We start from the raw sequence: 16,376 nt of genomic DNA, 5'->3' as shown, positions 1-16,376 counted from the left end.
CCATGTGCCTTTCTCGAGGGCTTGAAAGAAAGGAAAGAGAAGCGTTTTCTCAGAGAAAACGGTAAGGAGACAGGTCCAGTCAGTAGTTAGCTGCAAGCCAGAGGGAGCAAGGAATGTAGAGCCCCCGCCAAAACGTGCTGAGATTCCGCCAGCTCCAGCCTGGCGTAAGCCTAGGAGGTCTTTCTCCCTGCTCAGAGCTGGGGTTCAGCCCGTACACTTGGACTAGCCACCTGGTGTCAGAACGTTCAGATAGCTCTGTATTAGTTGGTAAAGCAGCACCGTCCCCAGCCCCGCCACCAGGACCCCTCAGACCTTGCCCCGATTCAGCACTAGAGCAGTAGCCCCTGGACCCCCCCCCCCCGCAGAGCCTCCCCACCACAGCCTCCAGGCTGGGCGGCGCACAGAGCCGCAGCTGCCGCTCGTCGTTCTGATGACCATCCTGCTCGTTCCTCTGCCCGCATCTCTCCCTCCATGATACCATCCCCATCCCACCATCCCCGCCTCTCCTTCCACACATCCCCAACTTCCACCTGCCTCTCTCCTTCTCTCTGTCTGTGCTCGTCCCTCTTCCCATCTCTCTCCAGCTCCATCGACCTTCAGTCCTTCATGGCTCGAGGCCTCAACAGGTGAGGGGCTCTCCCCTCCCCCGCCAACCCCGACTCCAGTGGCCATCACCTCCCTCCGCTCCTCTTCTCCTCCATGCGCCCTCATCTCCTCCACATCTGCCCAGACCTGCCCCTCATGCCTCCTCCTGCTGCCCCATCTCCCCTTCTCCAGGCCTCCCTCCCTTCCCGGAGGGGCCCTGTCCCATCCTATTTCCTTCACATCCCCTCCCATCCCCCCAGCCTGCCTGCCCTCTCCCGAGCTGCAGACGTCAGCTCTCAGCCCTTCCCTGCGGGTCCCACTCTTCACCCCAGGCCTATGCTGGACCACAGAGGCTCTACTGCCAGTAGTCTGGGTCTTACCTCCCACTCGTGTGCCCGCTTCCCTTCCTGCAGCTCTATGGACATGGCTCGCCTCCCCTCCCCAACCAAGGAAAAGCCCCCCCCACCGCCGCCTGGTGGGGGGAAAGACCTGTTCTATGTCAGCCGCCCACCCCTGGCCCGGTCCTCACCCGCGTACTGCACGAGCAGCTCGGACATCACAGAACCGGAGCAGAAGATGCTGAGTGTCAACAAGAGCGTCTCCATGCTGGACCTGCAGGGTGACGGGCCTGGTGGCCGCCTCAACAGCAGCAGTGTGTCCAACCTGGCAGCCGTCGGAGACCTGCTGCACTCGAGCCAGGCCTCCCTGACTGCGGCCTTGGGGCTGCGGCCCGCGCCTCCTGGCCGCCTCTCCCAGGGGAGTGGCTCATCCATCACGGCAGCCGGCATGCGTCTCAGCCAGATGGGCGTCACCACGGACGGTGTCCCTGCCCAGCAACTGCGCATACCCCTCTCCTTCCAGAATCCTCTCTTCCACATGGCTGCTGATGGGCCAGGCCCCCCAGGGGGCCATGGAGGGGGCGGAGGCCACGGTCCTCCCTCCTCCCATCACCACCATCACCACCATCACCACCACCGAGGTGGAGAGCCCCCAGGGGACACCTTCGCCCCATTCCATGGCTATAGCAAGAGCGAGGACCTCTCCTCAGGGGTCCCCAAGCCCCCCGCTGCTTCCATCCTCCACAGCCACAGCTACAGTGATGAGTTTGGACCCTCTGGCACTGACTTCACCCGTCGGCAGCTCTCACTCCAGGACAACCTGCAGCACATGCTGTCTCCTCCCCAGATCACCATTGGTCCCCAGAGGCCCGTTCCCCCAGGCCCTGGAGGTGGGAGCGGCGGTGGGGGCAGCGGTGGGGGTGGCGGGGGCCAGCCGCCTCCGTTGCAGAGGGGCAAGTCTCAGCAGTTGACAGTCAGCGCTGCCCAGAAACCCCGTCCGTCCAGCGGGAACCTGTTGCAGTCGCCGGAGCCAAGTTATGGCCCTGCCCGTCCGCGGCAGCAGAGCCTCAGCAAAGAGGGCAGCATTGGGGGCAGCGGGGGCAGCGGCGGCGGAGGGGGTGGGGGGCTCAAGCCCTCCATCACCAAGCAGGTAGGTGGGGGTGGGAGGAAGGCCGGAGGGGTGAAGAGCAGGGAGGGAAGAAGGAAACGGGTTGGGGGGGTGGTAGAGTCTGTGGTTTGAAGTTACAATTTTCTCACTTCCTTTCATTCATTAAACAAATGTTCGTAGAGGGCTTGCTTTGCGCCACGTGCTGTTCTAGGCACTGTGCACTTGGCAGTGAACGACAGACAAAACTCCCTGCCCTCATGGGGCTCCTGAGGGGAGATATGATGAATAACTAATATAGCTTTCACGAGGTGATGGGTGCTAGCGCAGGGGACAGGCTGGGGACTCTCATCTAGTGCGGGGGACAGGAAGGGGACCCTCGTCTCTTTGGGCAGTGCTCCCTCCCTCTAAAAGCACTCCGCCTCCTCCCACCTTCCCTCTCTCCTCCTGCCCCCACCTCTCCCTGCCCCAGCATTCTCAGACGCCATCCACACTGAACCCCACGATGCCGGCCTCCGAGCGGACGGTGGCCTGGGTCTCCAACATGCCTCATCTGTCAGCTGACATCGAGAGCGCCCACATCGAGCGGGAAGAGTACAAGCTCAAGGAATACTCGAAGTCCATGGACGAGAGCCGGCTGGATAGGGTACGCAGGGCCCTCCCTGCCCCAAACCCCATCTTACCCTTTACCCACAGGGCAGGCTTCTAGTCCCTTCCAAGGGCAACATCTGTGGTCAGGTAGTTACGATAAAAAAAAAAAGGACAAAGACCCTGATGTCTTCTCCTGAGAAGCCCTCAGTCTGTCCGGGAAGGCCAGATACAGTCCGTTGAAAAACCCGTTTCAACTCCGTTATTTTGGGTTACACACATCATAGACTGGCTGGGGAAAAGCATGCTCTATATTAGGCTGCCGCCGTGTTCTTCCCCGGGGAGAACATGTTGAAGCCCTGGCTCCTGTGAGTTCTCAGGAAAGGGGAAATTACTTCACTAGCAGTGGGAGCTGTACGTTGGGCGAGGGGCAGAATGGTCGTACCAGGACCCATGCATGGCTTACCCAGTCACTGTCCCGTAGGCCTCGGTGACAGAGGGTTGGTGGTCAGGGGGAGGGTGGTGTGTATTGGCCCACGTGTGGAAAGACTGTTCAGACTCTCAGCTGGTGGTGGTCCCAAGCAAAAGTCAGCAGGAGCTCTGGCCTTCACACACTTAGCAGAAAGTTCCTTGGGAGCCGTTGCTGCGAGGACCCTGAAGAAGAGGGTAGCTACAGCGTTAGATTATATATACAGAATACATGACTGCAACTTGGGGAAGCAGAGAGGCTTTTGGGGAGAAGTGGTCTCTGACCAAAGGAAAATGTTGGGATTGATGTAGATGGACCTGAGCTAAGAGAATATCTTCAGGCCTTATAATAAATTATTTCCAGCACCATGTAACAAGCTGAGGCCAAAATGCATTCCACGTGTGTCAGTGAGTCTGTCCGGGCTCCTGTATGGGTCCTCCGTGTCCAGATGCACATGTGAGGGCATGTGTGTACCTCTAGGGTGGGGGAGTCCACCATTTTGCTCCATCTTGAGGGAGCCTCAGCCCCACGGAAGGGCCTTCTTAAAGGCCAGTTGTGTGTGTGTGTATGACCAACAGACAGAGAAGGGCTGGAGGAGGCTGGTGGGGTCTCCCTCACCACACGGCGGCTGTGCTTGGCAGTCAAGGGTAGAGGCTGGGTGGTGGGGTCAGGCACAGTCCCCCTCACAGTGCGGGGTCGTGTGCCCGGCGGGCAGGTGAAGGAGTATGAGGAGGAGATCCACTCGCTGAAGGAGCGGCTGCACATGTCCAACCGGAAGCTGGAAGAGTATGAGCGGAGGCTGCTGTCCCAGGAAGAACAGACCAGCAAAATCCTGATGCAGTATCAGGCCCGGCTGGAACAGAGCGAGAAGAGGCTAAGGCAGCAGCAGGCAGAGAAGGACTCACAGATCAAGAGCATCATTGGCAGGTGAGGGGCGGCCCGGGGAGGAGTGGCAAGGGAGAGCCTGAGGCTGAAGAGGGCCAGCGAGCTCCCCCCAGCCCCCAACCACCATCCCCCATCCCCCAACGCAGGACACCAGGAGGAAAGCCCACCACCCTCCTCCCAGGGATGCCACCCACTCCGTCATCACCAGATGAGAGAAACCTCCCGCTTAGTGCATTAAATGTCCCTTTACTAAACCCTGATCTCTCTCCTAGTAGAGTAACTTCTGAAGCCCTTGGAAAATGTACCTCTTACTGTCCAACCATCTCTCTGTGTCTGGACCTGGCCTAGCCTGGGACTCCCCACTGGTTATTCTCAACTCAGCCTGTGATGTTCACCCCAAGTCTAAGCAGGGGTCCCTTGGCCATAGTAGCCCCTGACCATCCCATCCTGGGCCCACCCTCCTCTGCAGCCGTGGAAAGGTACTCCATCAGAAAGTAAATGACGCTTGTTTTAGCCTATGCTCTGTCAAGCCCTGGGCTCCAAAGAGGTGTCTCAACAAGGGGATCAGTTAGCTTGAGAACTGGGTAGGACCCCCACTCCAACCAGAGCCACCCATTCTAAATGTATTTTTGAGTAAGATTAATTAGAAGAAAAAGGTTTGACTGGAAACCTTTTTGAAAACCACTGCTTTGATAATCCTTTATGAGAAGTCACCTTGAGAATCTTCACCGAAGGCAGGGAGAGTCCGGGAATGATGACTGTAGAGACCCCTCTTGGGCGAGGGGTGTCTAGGGGCTGCCCTGGAGATGGCCTAGTTTCGGTGAGGTGGGGTGGGGGATGGAGAAGCCAGGTCTTCAGCCACAGGGTCTGAGGGACGGCACTGTCCTGAGTGGGAGCGTGGAGGGCCGGGGTGCCTGGTGGTAGGTAGGGGGTCTCTGAGGCACAGAAACCCGTCCTTAGCAGGGAGATGGTCTTTAGCAGGGAGATGCGAGCGTCCCTGAAAGGAAGGTGAATGACAGGGCGTCTTTTGGAGTCAGAACAATGGAGGGATTCTGAGCGCGGGGGAGAAGGATGCCCAAGGCTTTTCCAGAGAGCTGTGGGGTTCCCCGGGATCGTGAGCTCCCAGGCAGGCTCCGCGCCTGTGCCCGCCACTAACCCCACTGAAGCCCGTCCCTTCAGGCTGATGCTGGTGGAGGAGGAGCTGCGCCGGGAGCACCCCGCCATGGCTGAGCCGCTGCCCGAACCCAAGAAGAGGCTGCTCGACGCTCAGGTGGAAATTACAATGTCATTTATCTTCTCCGTGTCCCATCCCCATCCATCCCACTGTCCTTCGTGCAGTCACTGCACCAGCCACCCCAGCCCCATCTCCATCCGTCTCTCCCATTGTTCTCCGTTTGCCCACTGGCTGCTCCCGGCAGCCCCCAAGCGACCCCATTTTCATCCCATCGTCTGCGCCTTTGTCACTCCCGGCAGTGTCAGCCCCGCTCCCCTGCTGTGCCTCCCCACCTTGCCTTTCCCACTTCTGTTTGCGTTTCAGGACCTCCTACCAGAACCTCAGACCCCACCAAGTTCCTGGACCCCTGCCCCTGCTGGGCCGCCCCTGTGTGAGTCAGGGAGTTTGGCCTCCTCTGAGCTCCTCTCGGGACAGGAGGGCCAGAGGCTGCAGTTTGCTAGAACAGAGCCCAGGGCAGTAGGAGTGCTAGTGTCCCCAGGCTCCGGCTGGTGCCCTGGGGACTTGGGGTACTCGTCACTGCTGTCCTCTGGGCCACCCAATCCCCATCACTCCTTGACAGCCACTGCTGGGCCTCCTCTTCCCGACTCCTCAGATCCTGAAAGCCCCCTGCCCTGTAAGCTCTCCCTTCCTTCGCTCGGTGTTGAAGCCTTAGCCGCCGCCTTTGGCCTGCCTCTCCCTGTGGTCCTCACTCCTGACTGGCCTCTCCAGCTCCCGGCTGCTCTCCCTCTCTCTCACCAGCCAACCTTTAGGACCTCCCTCCTGCCCCCTTAACCCCTCGTTCTCCCCCAGTTCTGCTCACTTCCCACCCATGCTCCTCTTTCCTCTGCTCTGACCTCCAGGCTTCCCCCCCAGCACCACCAAGGCTCCTGACCCCATGACCCCACTCTCTCCCCCTGCAGCTCCTCATCAGGTAATTCTCCTGGTTCCGCTTTGACCACGGGCGGAGGACACAGGGGGAGGTGACTCCGGACCACTGCAGGTTGGTCGTGAAGCCCACTCCCCTCTGACTCTCCGGAGCCTCTCCCCCGCTCACTGCTGCCCCCCACGCCCGAGGACCTCTACAGGCCCGACCCTCCGGACACCTCCTGCACAGACCTGTCTCCCCAGGCGTTGTCCCAAGAGCACTTCCTGCCGCCTCCCAGAACTGTTCAGCGACACCTGACCAGTACAAAGCACCTTACCCTAGATGGCCCGCACATCCCCCAGATCACACTCCCCTTCCTACACACCTCCCCGCGGCCTCCTCCTGACTCTCAGTCCTCCTCCTCTACCGCTCCAGTGTATGTCTGTCACCCCCCATTTCACCAAAGCGTCCTTGGGGGTTGGGATGTTGGGGTCAGGGTTTGTTAAAGGGGTGGTGGTGATGCTGGGTTGGGGGCCCCTGGCTAAAGGGGCTGTGCTGGCTGCAGCAGGTAGGCTGGGGTTTCCTCTTCCTTCTCCCACACCTTGGTTCTGTAGAGAGCCCTCCTTCCTCCCAGCCCTCACCTGTTTCTCTCTCTTTCTCCTTCCTTATACCTGTGAGGTAGAAGGCATCTGGGGTTCCTATTCAGCCCCATTGGGTGGGAATTAAGAGTGGGTAATTAATTAAGGGAGACTTTGGGGTGCCGGGAAGGGATGCTGTTCAGATGTCGGGACAGTAAGGGTGAGTGGAGCAAGGAGGAGCGAGAAAGGAACCTTGACAGGTGTTAGCATGTGGACTGGTGCGTGTGGCATTGGGAGTTGGAAGTGGGGGGTGGTGTCCTCCTAAATAAAATCGTGGGCTCTGTAGCCATGTTGATTCCAGGCAGAGATGCCAGAACCAGCAGATTAAATAACCTCTCGTCAGTGCTCACAGCCCTGGGCTGCTAATGCCACTCACTCCCCCTCTCCCGCCACCCAGTGGCCTTGCTGGACACAGAATCCTACCTGAAAAGCCAGTAAATGGGAACCAGTCAGCCACTGACATCACTTCTGAGATGCTTTATTTTCTGCGGGATTGATCTGCAGTGGGCAGTGTCTCCTCACACTGTAATTTTAACTCTCTGCCTGCCCGGCCTCTCTGTCAAAGTAGTTGGTGAGGCACCAGGGGACCTCACCATTTAAAGGACTCCTGTGGTGAATTCTTTTGTAAAATGAATAATGGCACCCTAATTTATCTCCTTTCTAAATTTGGGTCCATGGGGGTGTTGGGGGCATGCCTGTGTGCCGTTGCCAGCAGACAAGCAGAGGGAAGGGAATCTGAGGTTTCCTTCCCCTGCTCTCCTGCCACACTCAGGATACCCTACCAGACAGGATTTCCTCTCTCGCTGGCTGTGGAAAGTGTGGGAGAGGCAAGCTAAGAGGGTGGCTTTGCTTAAATCTTGGGTTTGGGTGACCTTCTGAGAGATGAGAAGAGGTGACCTGGGAGCCTCTGCTTGGAGTGTTTTTATATCTTTTAGAGATTCTGTCAGACACAGCTAGGTTGCCAGTATTCAATGCCCTATGGTCCAGGAAATAATTTGGACACTTTCTCTAAACCCCTTTCAGGTATTGGTCCCTCTGCAACTCAGCCATTAACATAAAAATTAATTATGTGCCTGTATTTTTAAAAGCCTAAGCAAGCAACCCAAAGTGTAGAGCACATGGCTTTCTTCTCCTCTCCCAGCAGAGGAACAGCAGCCAGAGCTGAGGGGAGGAGCCAGGAGTTGGTCCAGGAGGTGTAGGAAGGGGTAGAATAGGACCAGGGGTGGGAGTAGGGTTTGGTACCCCTCACCCTCTAACTGGGAGCCCAGGGTGAGGGAATGAAAGGAGAGTGGGGGTGGAAAGGAATGAAGCCCTTCTGTTTCCTGGGGATGCAGAGCTTGGGGCATGCTGCGTCTCTGCAGAAGCTCCTAGTCCTTTCCTTCCTGCCGTTATTGTGAGCAAGAGGCGGCCCCTCCCACAGTGTTTTCTCCTTCCCACATCACTTCACTGAATCCCCTTCCTTTCCGCCCAGTACAGTTAAACCTCCCTAATTTGGAATGTTATATTTGAGAAGCTGGCCACTCTGAATAAGTGACAAAACTGAATGACAGTGTCTATTTAATGAAATGCATGTCTTCATACTATATACAGTAAGTGGAACTCAATGAACGAGGCTTTCCCACTCGAGGCCCTCAGGGAGCATGTGTTAATGAGTAGATAGGATTGAAAAGTCTGTTTTCTGGTATAGGTTAAATATTCCCTCCCACAGACACGTTTCCACTATTAATTTCGCTTAGCACACCCTTTCTTTACAGATAAAGGAAAACTCAAGCCCAGTTTTTGTTCAAATTATGAAAAAAATCCCAAATCCATGGGGGTTTGGATTAATGAGGTTTTGCTGTACTGCTTCCCCTTGTTCCCTCTACACAAAGTTCCCACCTCTGATTGGGGGTGGCCTGGGATGGGGGGCACTGGGCAGGGGAAGATGCAAGGGTTAGGCTGGGGGTGAGATAGGAAACTTACTTCTTGTGAACTGGGTTCCTGATGTGACTCCCTGGGTTGAAGGCCCCTGTTAGGAGTCAGGGATGAGATTCTCTTCTCCCTGATCCCAGAAGATGTAACTTCTCCTACAGGTGAGAAACAAAGGAGGAGGATGCGGGTGGGGGTGTCCTGGGGGAAGGGGGTGGGACGTGGTTTGTGGAGTGGGCCATCTCTGGGGGAGGCCACTGCTAGGGGGCTGGCACCCAGGCCCCCGCGAAGCGTCTCAATAAGTCCGCGCTCTCCTCTTTGGTGTCTTGCAGGAGAGGCAGCTTCCCCCCTTGGGTCCAGCAAACCCGCGTGTGACGCTGGCCCCACCTTGGAACGGCCTGGCCCCCCCAGCCCCACCTCCCCCACCCCGGCTGCAGATCACCGAGAACGGCGAGTTCCGAAACACCGCAGACCACTAGCCCACCCTGCATCACAGACCTCCTTCTCCCTCCCTGTGCACCCCACCTTGGAACGGCACCAACCACCAGGACTGGACGTCGCCGAGGGACAGCGGGATTGCCTCCCTGAATGCCTCGCTGGGGGCACCAGTCCCCCACCCCCACTGCACCATTCCCAGGAGGGAGAGCAGGGACCCTCAGCTGCTCCCTTTTCCTTCCTGTTGGGGTGCTTCCCCCGTGACCCCCAGGAACCCTTGCCCCAGGACACCACCTACCCCACACAGACCCCTTCACTCCGGGGTGCTATCCCCATCCTCTGCCTCATCGTTCCCCTGAGCACTGGGGGACAGACCCTCACCCCACCGTGGGGGTGCGGCACCTCCAAACTTTCAACTTCAGGGTGATTTTTTAGCAGTAACCAGAGCTGACAATCTAACTCCCCTCCACCGCCCCATTTTGGCCTCCCCTGTCCCCCTTGTTATGGGGAGGGGACCCCAGGTGAGGGGGCCCTATTACCCCTTGATTTCTCAGGAGCGTCTGGGGGGGCTCAGCACGCACAAACTCCTTCTCCTCCTACCACTCTTAAATTTACTCCCTCCCCACCCAGAACTCAGATGGGGTGGAGGGGCCACCGGGGCAGGGAGGGGGCGGCAAGGGGGGAATGGGAGTTGTCTCCCCTTCTTCCCATACCTGATCTGCTCTTGGCTGGTCCCAGAGCGGGGTGAGGGGGCTTGTGCCCCCCCCTCCCCCAGTGTGTTGGGTGGGGCGGAATTGAGGTTTGGGGGAGGGGTTAGGGTTTAGGAGCAGGTGTATGTTGGGGAGGACAGACTAGTTGATCTGCCCTATCCTGATACACACAGCCCCGCTGCCCCTCCCCTCTCTTTTCTTGGTCTCTACTCCCAGGGGGAGGGGGGAACTTACTCTAGGAAAAGCCATGTCTCTCTCCCCCAGGGTGGGGGGACCTGTGTTGGAGGAGGGGTGTTGGGGGCCCCCTTCCATGACTCTGTCCCCCGGGGGAGGTAGGACAGGGCTGGGCTTCCCTCTCATCCTCCCCCCCCTCCCCAATCTCCCTCCACCTTCCTCCCTCCCGCCAGGTCCACAATTTTTCGGTGTTTCTCTGTACATAGCTCTCTGGCGGGATAGGGGAGGTAGGATGGATGGGGTTTGGTGTGGGTAGGTCACAGGAGGGGAGAAGCCCCTCCTTGGCACCCCGTCTTCCCTGACTGCTGTCCCCTACCCAGCCTTGCCCCCTCATCCCTTCTTGCGTTTGGTATTGAGACTCTTCCCAGACTCCACCCTTCTTTCTTTTGTATGGACAGTTCCCCTTCAGTCCCATCCCACTACACACATACACCCAGCCGGGGCCAAATTTATACTTATATAAAAGTTGTAAATATGTGAAATTTTATCCCTGTGCCCTTTCCTTGCTTTCCCGACCTCAGACCCTACCCCTGGACTCCCTTTCTTCTTCTCTTCTTTGGCTGTTGTAATTATCTGGGGTTTGTACTGTACATATCCAGGGTGTGTGTGTGGGGGCTGGGGGCAACCCCTCTGTACAGAGCTTCCTGGCCCCCTCCCCCCCACGCTTCCCTCCCCCGGCCACCACCTTAAGGGTAGGGAGATGTTCTTCCTACCTGTTTTATTTTGTTTTCACGTTCTCCCTCCCCACCCTACCCCACTCCCAGCCTACTCTATTCCCAGCCACTGTCCCTTTTTCTCCACTCCCAGCCCCATTTCCTTTTTTTCTGGAGTGTGTGGTGAAACAGAAAAATCATGTTTAATAAACGGAGATTGTTCTTTTATCGCTGTGCTTACTTTCCTAGGCTGGGACCTCCAGGAGGACCAGCAGGGTGACGAGCTGCTTTTTGAGAGGAAGCTGACAGCCTAGGAGAAACTGTATATCCTTGTGTGGAGCCATAGTCTTCACCCTAGAATATCGCTGTCCCGACCAGCGAGATTTATTGTTTTAGAGTAGGGGTTTTGCACTGGCCAAACTTACTCCGTCTGTCTCTCCCTGCACCACTGCACCGCTTAACCCGAAGGAGTAAAGAGGTCAAGGAACAGCAGCATTAAATAAATAAATAAAACATTTAAAAAAAAAAAAAAAAGGAAAAGCATTCTCTGATAAAAGATTCCAAGTGTACATCTACGTGTACCTTAAAAATAATTACCTAACTGGTAAAACTATATTTGTGAAGCATCATCTGACTGGTGAATTTGAGAAGTATGTAGCTACCTTGGGTGTTGAGGTCCATCCCCTTGTGTTCCATACCGACAGAGGACCTATTAAGTTCAATGTATGGGATACAGCTGGTCAGGAGAAACTTGGTGGACTGAGAAATGGCTATTATATCCAAGCTCTGTGCCATTATAATGTTTGATGTAATATCGAGAGTTACAAGAACGTGCGTAACTGGCACAGAGATCTGGTACGAGTGTGTGAGAACATCCCCATCGTGTTGTGTGGCAACAAGGTGGTTATTAAGGACAGAAAGGTTAAGGCAAAGTCAACCGTCTTCCGCCGAAAGAAGAATCTTCAGTACTATGACATTGCTGCCAAAAGTAACTACAACTTTGAAAAGCCCTTCCTCTGTCTTGCTAGAAAACTGATCGGAGACCCTAACTTGGAGTTCGTCGCCATGCCTGCTCTTACCCCACCAGAGGTGGTCATGGATCCAGCGTTGGCAGCGCAGTACGAGCACGATCTAGAGGCTGCTCAGACAACTGCCCTCCCGGATGAACTTGATGACCTGTGAGAAAGTGAAGCTGGAGCCCAGAGTCAGAAGTCTAGTTTTATAGGCAACTGTCCTGTGATGTCGGTGGTGCAGGGTGTTTGCCACTTTATTATATAGCTAAGTAGAACATGTGCTTAATCTTTGGGATGCTGAAGGAGATGAATGGGCTTCGGAGTGAATGTGGCAGTTGAAAAAAAAACAAACTTTTTTGGGGACCTGCATATTTGTGTTTTGGAACACAGTTGTTTCCTCCTTGAGTTTCAAATATAAGACTGCTACAGTCACATCACATTATTCAGTGGTGGAATCTTGTTTGTCACTGTCATTCCCATTCCTTTTCGTTTAGAATCAGAATAAAGTTGTATTTCAAATATCTTTTAAAAATTACCTAGAAATGAAGTTTATTTAATTGCTAGTTAGAGGAAAAATAAAAATTAGTTTAAATGCTCCCGTGCGGAATGGAGGAAAGAACATGGTGCCTCAGCGATGTGCGGTCCAGCCCCAGGGCCACCACTTGCCAGCCTCGGTTTCCCCCGAGGAAACGGGATGGAAACACCTACCTCGCTGGTGGCCGAGCCCGAGGGATACAAGGTGATGCGGTCAATACGTAGCCCATACAGTAAGTGCCCGCTTAATCTCGCCCTCTCAGCACCTACCAGAGGCGGGGGCTAAGTTTAATCACCGGAGCGCACGCCCACCCTTTCTGCGACCCGGCTGGGGCCAGCGGCTTCTCGCCAGCACCGCCTTCTCACCCGCGCAACCAATCAACATGAGGCTTGTAGGCCGGCGTCCCCCGATTGGCTGCCTCCCTGGCACCGCCCAGCGCCCCGGCGTTCGCGTCCGGCGGGGAGGCGGCGGCTTCCGGCCGGGGCGGTACGGTTGCTGCAGAGGCGCCTTGGACGCCGGGCCGCGTGTGTACTCTCGGGGGCGTGGCGGCGGGAAGAGCCGGGCGGCAGGCGCTGGCGGTCTCCGGGTGGCCGCGCCTCCCCTGGAGCCGGACTCTGCGGGCACGTGAGTGGGAGCGGAGCGGCGGGGAGAAGCCGACCCGGCCGGCGAGGTCCGGCTCGCGGCTGAAGGGCCTCCTCGTCTCCACAGGCCCTGGAAGTACAAGCCTTGGTTGGTGTTTCGTTGTGGTATGTTTTCGTTTTCTCGGCGGGGGAGTGCGTGGGACTGATCTGCCCGAACTGCCGCCGACTGAAAAGTTTCCACACGTTGGGGGGCAGGGGAGGCGGGCGTTTGAGGAGACACGGTTCCCCTTATCCAGAGCTTCTCTGACCCCGTCCCTTTCCTTCACAGCCCTCTTCCCGCGCGGGCTCTACCTCACCCCTCACCTCCTGTACTCGACCCCTCTGGGGTTTCTCTCTTCCCCAGGAGGCCATGGATACCTCGACGCCTTTGCCTCCCGTAGCCCCCTCCCCGGCCTGCAACCCAGCCCCACGGACGATCCAGATCGAGTTCCCTCAGCATAGCTCGTTACTCCTGGAGGCCCTGAACCGCCACAGGCTGGAGGGAAAGTTCTGTGATGTGTCCCTCCTGGTGCAGGGCCGCGAACTTAGGGCCCACAAAGCGGTGTTGGCTGCCGCCTCTCCTTACTTCCACGACAAACTTCTTCTGGGGGATGCACCACGTCTCACCCTGCCCAGCGTCATCGAAGCCGACGCCTTCGAGGGGCTGCTCCAGCTCATTTATTCCGGGCACCTCCGTCTGCCACTGGATGCTCTCCCTGCCCACCTCCTTGTGGCCAGTGGTCTCCAGATGTGGCAAGTGGTAGATCAGTGCTCAGAGATCCTTAGAGAACTAGAAAACTCAGGTGGTGGGATTTCAACTCGGGGAGCGACCCCTTTCCACACACTTCTTTCCACCACATCCTCTCCAGGAGGCTGGTGTATCCGCTCTTCCCCTTTCCAGACTGTGGCTCAGTCTTCCGCTTCTACCCAGAGCCCCGTTGGAGGGGAGGGGAGTGAACTGGGAGATATGTTACAGCTTCAAGTTGAAGAAGAGGAGGAGGAGGAGGAGGAAGAAGAGGAGGAGGAGGACCAGGGGTCAACAGCACCCTCTCAAACTCCTCAGCCTCAGAGAGGGTCAGGGGTTTTTCCCCGCCCTCCTGCATCCCACGCCCTGCCCACATCCACTACTCCTTGCAGGCTTCCAGAGGGCGAGAGTGCTCCACCTGAGCCTCCAGCCCCTCATACTGTACTGCCTCCCAAAATCTTCTACATTAAGCAGGAACCCTTTGAGCCCAAGGAGGAGATATCAGGAGGCGGAACTCAGTCTGGAGGAACAAAGGAGGAGACCAAAGTGTTTCCAGGAGGGGACACTGAAGAGAATGGAGAGCTAGGGTTCTTGCTGCCCTCAGGAGCAGGGCCAACATCTGGAGGAGGTGGTCCATCCTGGAAACCAGTGGATCTTCATGGGAATGAAATCCTGTCAGGGGGTGGGGGACCTGGGGGAGCAGGGCAAGCTGTGCATGGACCTGTGAAGCTAGGCGGGGCACCCCCTGCAGATGGAAAACGCTTTGGTTGTTTGTGTGGGAAGCGGTTTGCAGTGAAGCCAAAGCGTGACCGGCACATCATGCTGACCTTCAGCCTTCGGCCCTTTGGCTGTGGCATCTGCAACAAGCGCTTCAAGCTGAAGCACCATCTAACAGAGCATATGAAGACCCACGCTGGAGCCCTGCATGCCTGTCCTCACTGTGGCCGCCGGTTCCGAGTCCATGCCTGTTTCCTTCGCCACCGGGACCTGTGCAAGGGCCAGGGCTGGGCCACTGCTCATTGGACTTACAAGTGACTACTGAGGCCATACACGAATTTCCAGGACAAGGGAGCCACTGCTGCTGTTGGATACTTACCCCTCACTACCATGGCACCCCAATCCTGTATCTTGTTAATTATGCCAAGAGGATAGCGATATTATGGACCTCTTGTTTTTGGGTGTGGGCTTCAACCTGACCGATTTGGAAACTCTGATTTCTCATCTCACTCCAGGTTTTGGCTAACTACCCTACAGGAAAGTGGTTTACAGGCCATACGTAAATCGATCAGTTGCCCATAATAGATATTCTTTTCATACAGGAAACTGGAATTCAGATTAGAAGCTTATTTGATGAGAGAGGAGTTAGCAAGAAAAATTATGATAAATATTTCATTCAGTCTCTGTGAGTAGTTAAGGGAGCTGGTCTCCATCTAGAGGTATGTTTGATTCAGAGTTCTAGTAATCCGGAGACTAAGCTCTAAGCTTTACTCTCCCTCATCATTGCTGAAATTATGTGAGTAGAGGTCTTCTTATATGCTTTTGTTAAAATTTTCCAGAAACCCTTCAGATTATAAATTGCTTTCTCACTAGTAGGTAATTTTGCAACACCTTTTTTGTTGTATGTTGTAGTTGAGCACTTTAACAGATGGAGCATTCCATGTGTCACTTAGACCCCTCTTTAATAGAGGATCTTAGTTCCCGGACCAGGGGTCTAACCTACGCCCCCTGCAGTGGAAGCACAGAGTCTTAACCACTGGACTGCCCGGGAAGTCCCTCTTGTCTACCTTTGACCACCACTGATCATCCATATTGATCACACTGACTGGAATGTGACCAGTGAACTCAAGAGATGGCCACTGACCTGAAATAACTCTCAGGGTAGCGCCACCGCTCTGAATAAGTGGCTGTGGTCAGAGGGACTCAGGGCTGAGACGGCACATGCTGAAAACTAGAGAAATAACTGCACAGTGGGACCACGCCCCCTCCCTTTCCATCCCTACCCACACTTGACAGCCCCTAGGTCGACACATAGAAGGATAGATGTTGGAATGGGGAGATTGTCGTAAGTTTCTTAATTTCTTCAAATAAACTTTGCCGTGAAAGCTAAGCTGACAGTGGACTGAATTGAGTCATTTATATGGGAGAGACGATGTGAGAACAGTTGCAAAGACTTGGACATATTCCTTATGCGGCTGGGTTATGTTGATGGGGGAAGAATCGGATAGTCTCACACTGCTGCAGAGGACACTGTCCTGGATGTCAGTGGGCCAGATTCTCAGCCCTGACCTGACCCTGAATAACTTCTGGTAAGTTGCCTTATTTTTCAGAGTCCGAACTGTTTTGTTTATTTTTTTATTTTTTATTTAAAAAAATTTTTTTGGTGGTGTGGTATGTACCTCCTAACTGGTTCTCTGTCTTCTTTTTTTTAAGGGGTTGTTCACATCTTTACCTATAATATTCCCTGACTTCATGTATTATGTTTATTGTTTGGTTTGTTCTACATTTATTGCAAAGCACTGTACTAGACCCTGACTTATACTCTACCCTCAGAGAGTTCACAGCTACTACCGAAGCTAGACATAATGACAATGTGGTATGGTAAGTCCATGATGGGAGACAGTACAAGCTACTGTAGTGGCACAAAGGAAGCTGAGTAAAGACCTATGATGGGTCACCAGAGGTTTCACAAAGAACTCCATTGCCAGAGTGTGGCAGTGGGTGTGGGTGGCTGAATTGATGTGGAAATGGTGAACATGAGTTGAAGTCACAACTATAGAGCCAGGAGTGACAGCCTTTGCCAAAGCACACTCCTCAAAAGTTAATAGGTATGGAACCTA

General features: G+C 55.4%; 2 protein-coding genes and 1 pseudogene across 9 annotated transcripts in view; all 3 read left to right on the top strand.

Moving 5' to 3' along the window:
* The window catches only part of SYNGAP1 (synaptic Ras GTPase activating protein 1), a 30,392-nt gene extending 20,716 nt beyond the window's left edge, over positions 1–9,676 (top strand). The window contains exons 14-20 of one of the 8 annotated variants that reach the window (XR_009533552.1): positions 585–626; positions 999–2,073; positions 2,501–2,674; positions 3,801–4,012; positions 5,150–5,240; positions 6,104–6,183; positions 8,927–9,003. Coding sequence is in view for 7 of the 8 variants with exons in the window: in XM_060109700.1 (XP_059965683.1) it covers positions 585–626; positions 999–2,073; positions 2,501–2,674; positions 3,801–4,012; positions 5,150–5,240; positions 5,508–5,975 (2,062 nt within the window). In the remaining variant the exon portion in view is untranslated. The other 7 variants (XM_060109702.1, XM_060109706.1, XM_060109704.1 and 4 more) reach the window with 7 other exon arrangements.
* A 1,749-nt stretch (positions 9,677–11,425) lies between these two features.
* LOC132497467 (GTP-binding nuclear protein Ran-like) lies at positions 11,426–11,808 on the top strand (annotated as a pseudogene).
* Positions 11,809–12,668: 860 nt separating this feature from the next.
* ZBTB9 (zinc finger and BTB domain containing 9) lies at positions 12,669–15,651 on the top strand. Its single transcript, XM_060110049.1, has 2 exons — positions 12,669–12,920; positions 13,159–15,651. Exon 2 carries the CDS (start codon positions 13,165–13,167, stop codon positions 14,572–14,574), a length of 1,410 nt encoding a protein of 469 aa, XP_059966032.1. The 5' UTR covers positions 12,669–12,920; positions 13,159–13,164; the 3' UTR covers positions 14,575–15,651.
* The last annotated feature ends 725 nt before the right edge of the window (positions 15,652–16,376 follow it).

This window comes from Mesoplodon densirostris, chromosome 10, assembly GCF_025265405.1.
Source record: "Mesoplodon densirostris isolate mMesDen1 chromosome 10, mMesDen1 primary haplotype, whole genome shotgun sequence".
Classification (NCBI taxonomy): Eukaryota; Metazoa; Chordata; class Mammalia; order Artiodactyla; family Ziphiidae; genus Mesoplodon; species Mesoplodon densirostris.
The sequence above is the reverse complement of the archived record's forward strand: the minus strand, read 5'-3'. Positions and strand labels throughout refer to the sequence as shown.